The 13406-nt window shown below is 48.5% G+C and overlaps 4 protein-coding genes across 4 annotated transcripts; 3 read left to right on the top strand and 1 right to left on the bottom strand.

Moving 5' to 3' along the window:
* The first annotated feature begins 239 nt into the window (after positions 1-239).
* bud13 (BUD13 homolog) lies at positions 240-2773 on the top strand. Its single transcript, XM_061299867.1, has 9 exons — positions 240-404; positions 567-654; positions 749-833; positions 911-1368; positions 1615-1723; positions 1819-1957; positions 2039-2217; positions 2290-2371; positions 2538-2773. Exons 1-9 carry the CDS (start codon positions 265-267, stop codon positions 2629-2631), a joined length of 1374 nt encoding a protein of 457 aa, XP_061155851.1. The 5' UTR covers positions 240-264; the 3' UTR covers positions 2632-2773.
* Positions 2774-2809: 36 nt separating this feature from the next.
* snrnp35 (small nuclear ribonucleoprotein 35 (U11/U12)) lies at positions 2810-3770 on the top strand. Its single transcript, XM_061299879.1, has one exon. It carries the CDS (start codon positions 2936-2938, stop codon positions 3641-3643), a length of 708 nt encoding a protein of 235 aa, XP_061155863.1. The 5' UTR covers positions 2810-2935; the 3' UTR covers positions 3644-3770.
* On the bottom strand, positions 2843-5120 carry si:dkeyp-69c1.9 (uncharacterized). The gene is made up of 3 exons (XM_061299883.1): positions 4635-5120; positions 4141-4489; positions 2843-4061 (listed from the first exon to the last, which is right to left on the bottom strand). Exons 1-3 carry the CDS (start codon positions 4804-4806, stop codon positions 4007-4009), a joined length of 576 nt encoding a protein of 191 aa, XP_061155867.1. The 5' UTR covers positions 4807-5120; the 3' UTR covers positions 2843-4006.
* A 543-nt stretch (positions 5121-5663) lies between these two features.
* On the top strand, positions 5664-13366 carry arhgap42a (Rho GTPase activating protein 42a). Its single transcript, XM_061299845.1, has 24 exons — positions 5664-5817; positions 6235-6330; positions 6495-6556; positions 7633-7704; positions 8726-8827; positions 8894-9004; positions 9459-9563; positions 9622-9751; positions 9824-9924; positions 9988-10097; positions 10167-10245; positions 10321-10360; positions 10447-10509; positions 10579-10653; positions 10754-10838; positions 10916-10974; positions 11033-11138; positions 11217-11376; positions 11446-11596; positions 11701-12249; positions 12317-12470; positions 12569-12646; positions 12732-12811; positions 12964-13366. Exons 1-24 carry the CDS (start codon positions 5664-5666, stop codon positions 13050-13052), a joined length of 2811 nt encoding a protein of 936 aa, XP_061155829.1. The 3' UTR covers positions 13053-13366.
* The last annotated feature ends 40 nt before the right edge of the window (positions 13367-13406 follow it).

The raw sequence follows: 13406 nt of genomic DNA on the forward strand, positions 1-13406 counted from the left end.
TACATGGCTGCTTTAGGAGCATGACTTTAGAAGAACGACGTTGTTTGAATTCAAATGAATAAACTCTTGAAAAGATCAAAAAGCGACCTGTTTTCATATTTAATATATGTATCGAGTTTTGTGAAATATAAAAAGTCCATCCTTAAAATGTGAGATTTCAGTGTTAAAAATTATTTATGTATTTAATAATTATTAATGACGTTCTCGTAATAGCGCCGTCGCTTGTCTGACCCTCCGCAGTCTCCGTAGTTGTTGCTTTTCAAAATGGCTGCCTCCGCTGCTAGCATCAAAGGAGCAGAATTATCCAAAGCGGAGTACCTAAAGCGCTATTTGTCCAACGATGATGACGCCAAGAAATCTAAGGGGAAACTTAAAAAGAAGCGGCATAAAGTTCCAGGGAAAGGGTGAGTCTTTACGTCGAGCTGTTACTCTCCTGATAGGTGTATGTAATTAGCAGCTAGTTGCTACCATACATTAGCTGTGCATCACGTCACCCTTTTCTCTATGAATGAGGTATGGAGGTAAGTTTCTAAGTCCTTTTTTCTTCATTCTCTGTCTTATTCAAGACTTACAATAGTCGACGATGACATAGATTGGAGACAGACGACGGAAGAGAAAAATGAAGTGGAAGAGGACGACGAGGAAGCGCCCGTGGTAAGAAGGGATTCATTTGACACGCAGTTAATTTTGAATCCAGTTATATGAACATTTGAATTGACCCACCCAACACCTATTATCATTAAATCAGATTGCTGAAGTGATTGATGAGCGCCCCGATGATGTGAGGATGATGGAACTCTATCGAAGCAGCTCCAGGTGGAGAGTCATTGGAGGTCAGCCATTTTGATTTGCGGGAGTAAATACAAATATATTTGTAATTATACTGAGTGTGAGTTGTGTTACTTTATAGAAGATGAAAAGGAAGAGGAGGCCAGCCAATCAGGAGACTTACCCAAGCAGTCATCGGAAAGAAAAACCCGACATGACTTTTCGGATGCTTCCCCGCCTCGAAGAGGTCGCCACGATTCCCCCGACATCTCACCACCAAGGAAGAAACGCCACGATTCTCCCGACATGTCACCACCAAGGAAGAAACGCCACGATTCCCCTGACAGGTCTCCACCCAGGAGGAAACGCCACGATTCCCCCGACATGTCTCCACCAAGGCAGCGTTCAGGAAAGTCAGGCAAAGCACAAAGCGCACCTGCCACCAGACGAGGTTCAGATTCTGATCAGTCGCCACCAAGGAAGAAGCAGCAGAAGGGACGACGGGATTCTGACTCCGACCAGTCACCGCCCAGACGCGGGCGGCGTGGCGAGAAAGTGTCAGATGACGACTTGTCGCCTCCTCGCAGGACGGGACAGGAGGTGAAACCAACAACCCTATCTTGAAACCCAAATTCTTGCGACAAGTATTTTCTTTGCATTTGTATATCTCTCTTTTAATCATTTGTACAACACTTTGACTGATCAATTTATTTTAATTGGGGCCCGACCGATGAATCGGCATTCCTACTTTGGAACATTCACTTTAACTTACCATGCTAAAGTCTTGTGTGGCTTGTTACGTGGCGGGCGCTTTGAATTTATTTTTATTTATTTTTTTACCACCAGGGCAACAGTATGCTCTCTGGCGGAAAGGCGGGTCTGGTTTCCTCGGATGTTCTACGTAAGGAGAAAGAAGAGGCACGACGCAGAGAGGGAAACAACAAAGAGCTTGAAAGTCAGCATTATGTTACTTCTATTTATGACTTATTAGTTTTCAGAAAGAAAGTAAAAAAGTATGATGACATGATGTTTACACGCACTCATTCCCAGATGCATCCCGCCACGCTCAGACTGTGTTTCGGGACAAGAGCGGCAAAAAGCGCGATCTGGAGTCAGAGCGTGAAGAACAGAAACGAAAAGCTGAAGAAAAAGCGGCAAAGGATGAGAAATACGCTCAATGGGGAAAAGGGTGAGTGAGCGGCCATGGAAAGACTCATTTGAAGAAAAGTGTCAACGAAATGGGCTGAATTTGAGTGAAACCGACCGGTAGGCTGGCTCAGGGTCAGATGCAGCAGCAGCGTCTGGACGACGCCGTGCGCGAGGCCCAGAAGCCGCTGGCGCGCAACTATGACGACGAGGACCTAGATCGCATGCTGCGGGAGCAGGAGAGGGAGGGCGATCCCATGGCAGGCATGTTGCGGCGCAAGAAGGAGCGCAAGACGGTTAAAGGTAGCAATGGAGATTTACAATGGTGCTTTTCGATGCATGTTTTTTTAAATTCAAATTTCAATTCTTTTCCAGAGAAACCCAAGTATAGAGGCCCTCCACCACCTCTCAACAGGTTCAACATTTTACCAGGATATCGCTGGGATGGGGTCAACAGGTACAATGTGTGAAACATAAACAGCAGTTGGAGAGGGTGCATTTAGACAGGCTATACGTCTGTATTATACTGCCCCCAGGTGGCCAAGGCGAGAAACCATAAAGTGCAGCCATTCATCTAATCAGTATGAGTTATTGCTAATTGTTTTTGTCTATGCGTTCGGCAGGTCCAATGGTTTCGAGCAGAAGCGCTACTCGAGGATTGCGGACAAAAAAGCACTCCAGGAGGAAGCCTATAAATGGAGTGTGGAGGACATGTAGACAAAACAATACCATAAAGTTGAACAAAAGCCTGTACATAGAAGTGAACTGAGAATCGTTTAGTGATGGTGTAAATAATTATAACAAAATGTGGAGTTGTTATTTTTCAATGCTTTTATTAATAAATCATTTCACTTTGTAATGGGTCATTATAATAAGAGGAACCGTAGACGGAACATTGTTTCCCTACCGGAGTGTTTTTATGGATGCACGGTCAAGCGGAACCCCTGTGGAGAAAGCTACGCGGATGTTTTCCGTTCTGTTTTAGTTTTAACGAGCCACAGGCAAAGAAAACAGCCGGGAAATGGCGGACTGGAGCGCTATCGCTAAGGTGTACGATCCGCTGAAAGCCGGGAGTATTGACGGCACCGATGTGGAGCCCCACGACCGGGCCGTGTGGAGGGGGATGTGCGCCCGCTACAAGCCCAACAAAGGCGTCGTGGGAGATCCGCTTCTCACGCTCTTTGTAGCTCGACTCAACCCGAGCACCACCGAGGATAAACTACACCAGGCCTTCTCTAAATTCGGCGACATAAAGCGGCTCCGGTTGGTTCGTGATGTGGTCACGGGCTTCTCCAAGCGCTACGCCTTTGTCGAGTACAAGGAGGAGCGGGCCGTGGTGCGAGCTCGTCGGGACGCCAACAAGCTGGTGGTGGACCAGCAAGAGTTGTTCGTGGATTTCGAGCTAGAGCGAACCCTTACAGGCTGGATCCCCAGGCGGCTCGGCGGCGGGCTAGGAGGAAAGAAAGAGTCCGGGCAGCTGCGCTTCGGCGGCAGGGATCGACCTTTCCGGAAGCCCATCAACCTGGGAGCTGGACCATCGCAGCAAGAGTGGCAGGGCGGCGGGCGCAAGGAGTGGGAGAGATCCGGACGGCGAGACCGTGACAACAGAGACAACTGGAACAATAGAGACAACCGGGTTAACTGGGACCGAGACACGGACGAGAAGGGAACCAGAGGAAGGGAGGACAACCGCTACCGAGACAGGAGCAGGCACCGAGAAAGGAGATGAAACTTAAAAAGTGAACCTGGATAACTTTATTTTTCGTTGTTTTTTTGCGGCCACTCTATTTTTATCACAGCACAAAAATCTTTGCAAAATGTTGTGTTATTTGTCATATTAAAACTTTATTATGAAAGGTGTTTAGTCACTCATCTTGGCGTTCCATTCTGGAAAATGCACCAGGTCATAGCGTATTTGATCCCAATACGCCCCCTAGTGGCTACGGGCGGCATATCTACTTGACCACTGGGTGACTGCTTTTGCAATGGTTTTATCTTTTATCTGACTTGAAGAGATTGGTTCAGTTGGATGAGGTGCTTCACAGATGTTACTGGAAGGTCATTCAGCAATGGTGGACAGGGCGGCTCCAGTTCAAGGGTCATGCCAGTTGGGGTAAGTCTCCCTGTGGATTGTCCCGAACTCGATCCTACATCACTCAAAATGTTTGGAGACACTAATTAGCAAGCATAGGCAAGTGTCTCCAAACTTATGACCATAGTCCTCACCTGAAAGCCGGGTTGATCCCAATGTTGTCCGGCTGCGGCAGGGCAGGGGTTCTCCTCCTGCACCAGGAAGACGGAGGCGGAAAGTCCTTCTGGTACTGAGACAGCATCTTTGGATCTTGGTTTGGCTCACAGATGTCTACTTGCTCATCTATCTCCAGATGCTTGCTCTTTCCACTTTGTGTTTGTCTCAAGGATACTGGACGGCAATGGCGAGTCTGCTGTGACGTCTGGGCAGCTGGAAGGGAACTTTGACTTTTCACGCCGTCTCGTGGTGGCACGGTCCTGAAGCAGAAAGCCTCCCGAGACGTGGTCTCCATCTTGGCGGGGGTGTCCGGGTAGAGGAGAAACCCTGCAGGGTCAGAAGGGCTTTGACCGAGGCAAGATAGCTCAACTGCTTCTGAATACAAATCCATCAATCGCATGAATCGATGCCTGACAAAAGAATCTTCCACTCCAGATGTTAATTATGGAGCAACAAGACCTGCCAATCTCACCTGCCACTGTGGGAAGTTCTCCCCTGTATGGTCGAGCCCGCAGGAAAAAGTGCCGGCGGTGTTTGGCATGTTGCAGATTTTCAATGAACACTTTTTCCGATTGAGCCATATCGTACCATCTGAACCTCCACAGCGAGTTAATAAAAGGATTGAGCTCCAAAGTGTCCTGCATGAGTTGCGCTCCTTTAAGTCCAGTTTACTGCTGTCGTCATGGCATTGCAGGTACAGTAAGACAACAAAGCATCTTTGACGTGGCGAGCCAAGAAAACATTCAATGGTTTCCTCGGTGCCTCTGGCCATCTGTCAGTAATGCGTCTTTCTTTGCCACTGAGCAGCTGCCATTGATCCCAACTCGCTCTATTTATTTACCAGACCTCCAGTATTGTAATAGTTTTTTTTTGGTTCTGGTCAGAACCCAAGCTGCAATGTTCTGAATGAGCTGCTGCTATTTGATATTCTTTTGAGGGAGTTCAGTCAGAGGAGCTTTGCAATAATAGGCAGTAAAAGTAGTTTTCGAGTGTCTTTAGTTCATGTTTCATGAGGCGCCAGCAGGAGTCTCCCGTCTCCATAGTAACGAGCCTTCCGCCAGACCCTATTTAGCTAGCAGCGTCGCATTCTTTGCCAAGCGCTTCTTTGATTTATTTGAAACCAAACTTGCATCCTGCTTCTCTCGCACTCCTCCTGCTCCCTCACACATTCAGCATCTAGTGGTAGCAAGGAAATCTTCGAGAACTCCCCCTTAACAACGCAGTTTCTGTTCGTCTTCTTTTATACCCCCACTCCAAAAAAAAAAAAAAAAAAAAGTAGCTTCCAGTCTGTCAACGCCGCTCCAGTGTCCGGAAGTGGCGAGTGGAACGAGCGAAGGGGGGGAGAAAAGAAACGCGGAGAAAGGCATGAAAATAGAGGTCGAGCGGAGCAACCTTCTCACCCGGATATTCCCAGCGAGCCTCGGCGCCGTCCTGACCGGAATCTTGGTGTCTTTTTTTCGGCGTAATTTGTGCTCCCCTCCTCGCCATCCGTTGAGCTAGGATGGGTCTCCCGACGCTGGAGTTCAGCGACTCGTTCGTAGACAGCCCCGAGTTCCGAGATAGGCTTCAATGCCACGAGATCGAGCTGGAAAGAACCAATAGATTTATCAAAGACCTCATCAAGGATGGAAGCATGCTCATAACGGCACTCAGCAGTAAGATCTTTTGACAATAAGTTGCTATTTATTGGTTTCTTTCCAGGCTTCATCACCGGCCATGCTGACTTTAACTGCTTCTCCCTCGGCGTGTTTTATAGACCGAAAGACTTTTATAGTCTTATAAAACGTGATTATTACATTGTTGTTTTTACTGGAAGAATTAACATCACACCATTTTTATTTGAAGTTATCAACATGTGGAAGGCGGGCCACTGGTGGTCCTCCAGAGAAAGCACCAGAGAGGTCCGCAAAAGGATTTTTGCAACATAAATGCTAATGCTCAAATGATACTGTGTGTTTTTCTGATTAGTTTTGCGATAAATACTTTCATTTATAGTACTTTGTTATTCATGGCCGCCTCACTCCGGGAGCCGTTGCTGAAATTGTGGTCCACGTTTGTTGTGCTGCTGTCAGGCCTTTCGCAGGCGGTGCAACGTTTCTCTCAGTCGCTGCAGGAGTTCCAATTCGAGTGCATCGGAGACGCCGAGACAGACGATGAGATTAACATCGGTGGGTTTGATTCCAGCGCACGCCTTTATTTATTTTTATGTGGTAAAATGATCAGTCCTAAAATCCTACTCTGAGAGTTCTACAAGCCAGCAGAACAGGCTTTTTAAGCAACGCTGTTCCCATGGCAACAGCCCGACTGACTTGTATTTGCACTCTGGTTGCAGCTCAGTCTCTGAAGGAGTTCTCTCAGCTGCTGAGCACCATGGAGGAGGAGCGAAAGCGTTTGGTGAGTAAGCAACTCCCTTCATGAGTATTTGGGTCCACCTGTTGTGTCTGAACCAAGACTCCCTGTGCGGCGTGAACCTTTTTCTCCGGAACCGGGACTTTTGGCTCGAGTTCCCCTTCTGCACACAAGTCTGACTCAAACACACTTCATCAACCTTTGTGTCAGAATCAGTTTGTGCTTAAGTGTGTGACCTTCTCTACAGGGCCCCCTTTGTGTGTGTGTATGTGTGCCTTTTGTGAACGTGTGCACGGTCTACTGGTTGAGGAACCATGTGGAACCTATTCGGACTATTCCCCAGTGAGAGCCGAGCCCCTCGCTGCCTGGGAAAGTCCATAAAAGACTCCTGTGTGTGTGCGCGCGTGCGCTTGTGCGTTGTTTTAATTTTGTGCGCCGAGCACAGCACCACTTTCCTATTCCACCGCTAATGTTAGCTCCAGGCATCCTGATGGGCTTGCGGTTAGCACAGTTCTGGGTTTGAATCCGGGCTTAGGTTTTTATGTGTGGATTCTGCAGTGTCAGTAGTGGCCATAAAGCAGGCCAGTAATCAGAGTTTGTGTGGTGGTATCCAATTTCATGGTGACTGTCGCAGTTTAGCGGCGAAAGCAACACAAATAGAGTGCTCCCTTTCAATACGGGTGACCTCATGACACGCAAGTTAAGTCGCCGCCGCATGTGACCGCAGAATCATGTGTTCACTAAAGTGAGCTAGCTGCCTTATCACAGATCAAGATCTTCTCGGGCTTTTTTTTATTGCTTTCACAACAACGTTTAACAACTCGAATGGCATCCACGGAACAGAAAAAAAACTTGTGACCTTTATTCAGTTCGGCGTCTCTCCCAAAGCGATTTGCTACGTTGAATAGCGTGACATCATCAGTGGCGACAAGATGTTGACAATAAAGAAGCGTTTGTGTCTAATTCTGACGATGACTATCGTTTTTTATTTGTTTTAGCCGTGAAATCGCCAAGGAGTTGGCCGAATAACGGGATTGAGATGTGTATCAGCGATGATTGTGACACTGACATTGCAACACGCTCATCTTAAGGCCGCCGCCTTTTGTTTTTGACTCCCACAGATCCAAAACGCTGACGACGTACTCATCTCGCCCCTGGAGAGGTTTCGCAAGGAGCAGATCGGTGCAGTAAAGGTACAAAATGCCCCCCCCCTCCCCTTTTTTTAATTATTTTTATTTTTTATGAATGAACAAAAGTCACTCAGTGGCCCTTGGAAACTTTAAAAACAAAAAAATGGACAGATAACTCAAAGTTGCGAAACATTTTTTGTCATTGTGCATGGGTGGAGCACGGTGGCCAAATTTGATGACTTGCCATAAAACCCTAAAAAAGTGTGTGTGGGGAGGGGTTATCTTTCAAGGCTAGTTTGACGTAGCAGTAAGAATTCTGGTCGGCATGCCTCATAAATTGAACCACCCGAAAGTGTCAAGGACACAATACTGCCATTTTGTTTGGGTTTTTAAAGATCTCTTAAATGGAACAGGAAGTCGGCCATTTTGGTTTTGATTCCATATGGGATTTTTTTTTTCTGTCATTAATTTATCTAATTGAACATTCTTGGCCAAGTGATAATGTTTGACGAGTTATTTAGTGCAGTGGTCGATCCCGCGGTGGCCCCCGGCCGATCTTGAGCATTATTCCGATAAACTGCAAGACGTGTCAGGACGGAGGTCGTGGGAACGGACGCTGGGAGACACGTCACAGACATGCAGTGAGGCGATGCGAAGGAGGCCGGTGTCTGGTTTCAGCAGCCCACCTTTCATTCACGTTATCTTACTCCAAACTAGCACACGAGCAAGACTGTATATGACTTATGAGACCTTTCTTAGATCAGAACTGAAATAAACTCTCACCAGAAACAGCCACTAAAAAAACGAAAATGAAACATTCCGTGCTTCGTTTCTGCCCCCACAATTCCCTCGGCCATCTCGTGTTACGCACCAATTAAAAATCAAGACGAACAACTCTGATGATGTTGTCCTGTGGGCACGTGTGGCCGAGTCCAGGGGAGAAAAAAAAAAAAGTCTTGGCAGCTGCTTGTCGAATGTCGCAGCAGCGTACGAGTCGCAGCTAGACTCCAAAAGAGTTTTTTGGGCGAATTCCATTTCAGCAAAACTTTTATCTTTATTTTAATCACGCATCAATCTCACTCAGGAGGGCAAGAAGCAGTTTGATAAGGAGACAGAACGTTACTACTCCGTGTTGGAGAAACACCTCAGCTTGTCCTCCAAGAAGAAGGAGTCGCAGCTACATGAGGTAACACACACACACACACACGCGCACACACACACACACACTGATCCGTGATGGTTGTTGTCGCAGGCTGACTCGCAGATGAGCAAAGACCGGCAGGTGTTCAACGACGCCTCGCTGCAATACGTCTTCAAGATCCAGGAGGTGCAGGAGAGGAAGAAGTTTGAGTTTGTGGAGCCGGTGAGGACACGCCAAACGCACACACGATGTGAAGGTTTGAGAAGGTGGAAGGAGAAGAAGCAACACCTCGTGTCCAAAGGAGCCCCTTTTTGTTTGTTGACTGTGTGAAAGTCGCATGAAGATTGAACGTTCCCTCTGGGGGACAATTATAAATGTTCTTGATCTTTCCAAACGAGTTTTTTCACTGCGTCATTGCTTGTGAACTTGAGCGTCATTACCATCAGCGCAGAAAAAAACCCAAACGCTCTGTTTTTGCTGCCGATAATCACATTTTAATGATACAGATCAGTGAAGGCTACTTCCTGTTTCGGCCGCACCACTTCCTGCGTGGAGATCTTTTCCACCGGGAGCAGAAAAAGTCTTTGTTGTGAACGTAAACAAGAAGAGTAACGCAATCTGCGTCCTGCGGGCTTTTTTTTTTTTTGACAATGAATCTGTTTTTGTCGCTTTTCAGCTGCTGGCCTTCCTGCAAGGCTTGCTGACGTTCTACCACGAAGGTTACGAGCTGGCCAGCGAGTTTGAGCCTTACAAACAGCAGCTGCAGTTCAACTTGCAGAATGTAAGTGAAACATCTCATCGTAAAAGATGAGAACCCCTGTTCATTCGGCGCCTTTCAGGCCCGCAACAACTTTGAAAGCACTCGGGCCGAAGTGGAGCGGCTGATGAAGAGGATCCGCTCGGCCGAGGAGGACTTCAAAGCTCCCGGTTGCTTCACCATGGAGGGCTACCTGTACATACAGGAGAAACGTGAGCCCGACTGGACGGTCCGCACCCCCTTTGCAGACGGCATCCAAAATGTCCGCCGGTGTCTTCTCTCAGGTCCGCTGGGTAGCGTGTGGACCAGGTACTACTGTACATATGAGAAGAGCTCCAAGATGTTCACCATGAGCAATACCGAGGCCCGGCCGGCCAGCCGACAGGTGAGCCCCTCCCCCTAGTTGTGATGATGAAACGATGGGATGACAAGACAGCTACGCTGACAGAACGGCGCGGTGAACGGCACGCCGGAGATGTTCCGGCTTCGTTCGTGCGTGCGGAGGAAAACGGACTCCATCGACAAGCGCTTCTGCTTCGACATCGAAGTGGCCGAGAGGTGACGGCAAAGCGGGCCGTTTAGCGCCGCTGTGTTTTGGGTTCCATCCTCCTTTTTGCTTTTGTGCAGACACGGCGTCATCACTCTGCAAGCGCTCTCAGAGGCCAATCGGCGACTTTGGATGGAAGCCATGGATGGCAAGGAACCAGTACGAGTCATACTTTCACCTGCTTCTTCTCCTTCTATTGAGTGACTTTGCGTTGACCTGTTTGTGGCTCCTCAGATCTACACTCTGCCGTCTCTGCTCAGCAAGAAGGAAGAGAGTAAGAAGCCAGATTTCGTTTGAATTTCAAGAGCCGCCACTTTGCAGCATTTTTCTTTGCTTCATTTGATGGCTCTTGCTTTCCAGCGTTCCTCAACGAGACCGGCTTCAGCTTTGTAAGGAACTGCATCGCGCTAGTGGAAACCAGAGGTAGATGTAATGCACTGAGGGCAGGGGGTGGGACCTTCACAGTAACACCAGCAATAAATGTGAACGTAGGCCTCAACAGTCTGGGCCTGTACCGGACCGGGGGCGTCAACTCCAAAGTCCAGCGGCTGATGACAAGCGTGTTTGGTAAGAAGGCAGGGCTCCAACTGACGTGATTTCCTGCTTTGCTGACGATGACGTCAACAGAGGATGACTCGTGCTGAAATCATGTCTGCTTTCCCCGCAGCCTCCACTTCTGCTTCGGGCGCTCAGCTAGACGCAGACGCTTGGGACAACAAGACCATCACCAGCGGATTGAAGAATTATTTCAGGTGGCTGGATTTGCCACCAAATTTGAAAATGAATGTCTTGAATTATGCATGTTTTATATGACATCATACGTTTGCAGGTGCTTAGCAGAACCTGTGCTGACCTACAGACTGCACAAGGAATTCATCAAGGCTGCAAGTAAGAAGGCCGCCTCTGTATATCTGTGTCGAAAAATCTCTTAAAACGCTTTTCACAGAATACGATGATCAGAACCATCGCGTGAGGGCCATCCACGCCTTGGTCCACAAGCTACCCGAGAAGAACCGAACCATGCTAGACCTCCTGACCAATCACCTCCTCAAGTTAGTACACAGGAATAAAGTTGCATTTCAGTTTTATTCAGTTGTTATGAAAAGGAGTTGCTGTTTTTTCGTATGCAGGGTGTCATCACACTGCGCCCAGAACATGATGACGGTGTCCAACCTGGGCATGATCTTTGGTCCTACACTGATGCGGTCGCAGGAGGAGACGGTGGCCGCCATGATGAACATCAAGTTCCAGAATATTGTGGTGGAGATTATCATTGAGAACCACGACAAGGTCCACACACACAGTGAGCTAAACTCACACACGTACATGTTAACACTTTGCGCTGTGTTTGCCCGGCAGATATTCAACGAGGCTCCCGACCTGTCGCTACCGTTGCCCCCAGCGCCATCCTCTCGGGCGACCCCTCGAAGGAGCAAGGCCATCTGTCTGTCGTCGGGGAAGAGAAAGGCCCGCCTCTACCCGCCCACTCTCTGCTTGGCGGACAACGACAGTGAGTGCTTGACAGCGTTTGGTCTCTCTTCAACGAGTTTAGCAAAACAGAGGAGACACTTCTGAACATTGTTACACACATTTGTGTTCTTGCCTCACCTCCAGGCGACACTTTCAGCAGCAGCAGCCCCGGCACTACCCCGATGGGCAGCCAGGAGTCGCTGTCCTCACACTCCTCAGAGAAGAACGGGGCGTCGCAGACGTCGCCTCCTGCCGAGCCCAACTCCTCCACTCAACTCCATCCGCCGCCTCCTTCCTGTTCCTCCAATGGAGACGATAGAAAATGGCCGACAGAAAAGGAGACACCTCCCGTGGCGTTGTCCGCGTCGTCGTCCGTGGCGTCTCTGCGCTCCGCGGCCGAGCGGACGGACTCCACCATCTCCCTGTCCTCCGCTAAGGAGTCCAAATCCTCCTCATCCACCGTGCAGCTTTCCTCCTCGGGGTCTCCGGCCCGGCAGGTTCGCTCTGTCCCCAGGGCATCGTCGGTCTCGTCGCTGAAAAGCACCCAAGACGAGACGAAGGACTCTTCGCCACCTCAGCTTCGCAGGACGGCAGCGTATCGGAGGGCATCTTCATCCTCGTCCTCCTCCTCGTCCTTGTTCCCTTACCCGCGTTCCACATCGTCCTCACTCACCTCCTTGCACATCTCGGAAGGTACGCAACATCCTCCACTTAGACTTTAATAGGTACCTTCGACTCGTGTCTTTGTTTCCTGTTCCAGACTACCGAAGCTGTCACGGCTCAGTGCAGAGTTTAGCGTCACTGGATCCGCGAGAGGCCACGCGAATGCGGAAAGCGCCTCACCTACGACGAGACTCCGACGTCTTGACCCCACAGTCCATGTCCACCAACGGCTACCAGAGGCCAGGATCAGTGTAGGTGTCCAGTTATTATGAGTAACTGTCAAGTTATGCCTGAAGTAGTGTTACCATGGCAACTTGTCTCACGTTGCCAGTGTTTGTGTGTGTTCCAGGTTATCCATCCGGGCACAAAAACAACAACGGGAAAGCTCTGTGTTCTCCTCAGCTTTGGACATTTGTGCTCCCGGAAGGTTCGTGGATTCATGAATTGAATGTATCTCTTTGTTGATAAATGAAAAAATATTTATATTTTCAATCATTTTACTGGTCTCGCAGGGATGCGAAAGCTCTGTACTCCTGTGAGGCCGAACACAGCCACGAGCTCAGCTTCCCACAGGGGGCGCTCTTTTCAAACGGTAAGAAATGACCGCTCTCTGTTTTGGTTAGCAACTGCAGTCGTATTGCTTTACCTCTGCCAGGGAAGCTTTCATCACCATTCGTGAATTAGCAGGAATATTCAACAACCTCTGATCCAATTTCTTACTTTTTGTTGTTGTTGTCTCGGCAGTGCACCCATCGGTGGAACCGGGCTGGCTCCAGGCAACCTACCTGGGCAGGACGGGCCTCATCCCCGAGAACTACATCGTGTACACCTGAACGTCTGTGACGTCGTCACCCCACTGCCAGACTTGAAGACATCCATAAAGCATATACTGTTTATATTTAAACATGTAGCTGAAATCACTGAACAGTGCGTCTCGACTGATTCTCATCCATTTACTGTATTCGTCTCACAGCAGTGTTTTTATTTTTTGATGAATTGTAATAATTTATGTGTTGCTATTGGTCAGATCAACAACCATCATCTTCCACACATTTGGGATATGTGGAACTCAACCGTTGTGTTGTCTTTCTACTGCTGCCTGATGTGCCTTTGTGTCCTAATAAAGGACTCATGCATTCTCTAGTAAGACTTTGTGGATTTTTTTTTTATTCTGTGATTGTAAACTT

The sequence above is a fragment of the Syngnathus typhle genome, linkage group LG15 (assembly GCF_033458585.1).
Source record: "Syngnathus typhle isolate RoL2023-S1 ecotype Sweden linkage group LG15, RoL_Styp_1.0, whole genome shotgun sequence".
NCBI classification, from domain to species: domain Eukaryota; kingdom Metazoa; phylum Chordata; class Actinopteri; order Syngnathiformes; family Syngnathidae; genus Syngnathus; species Syngnathus typhle.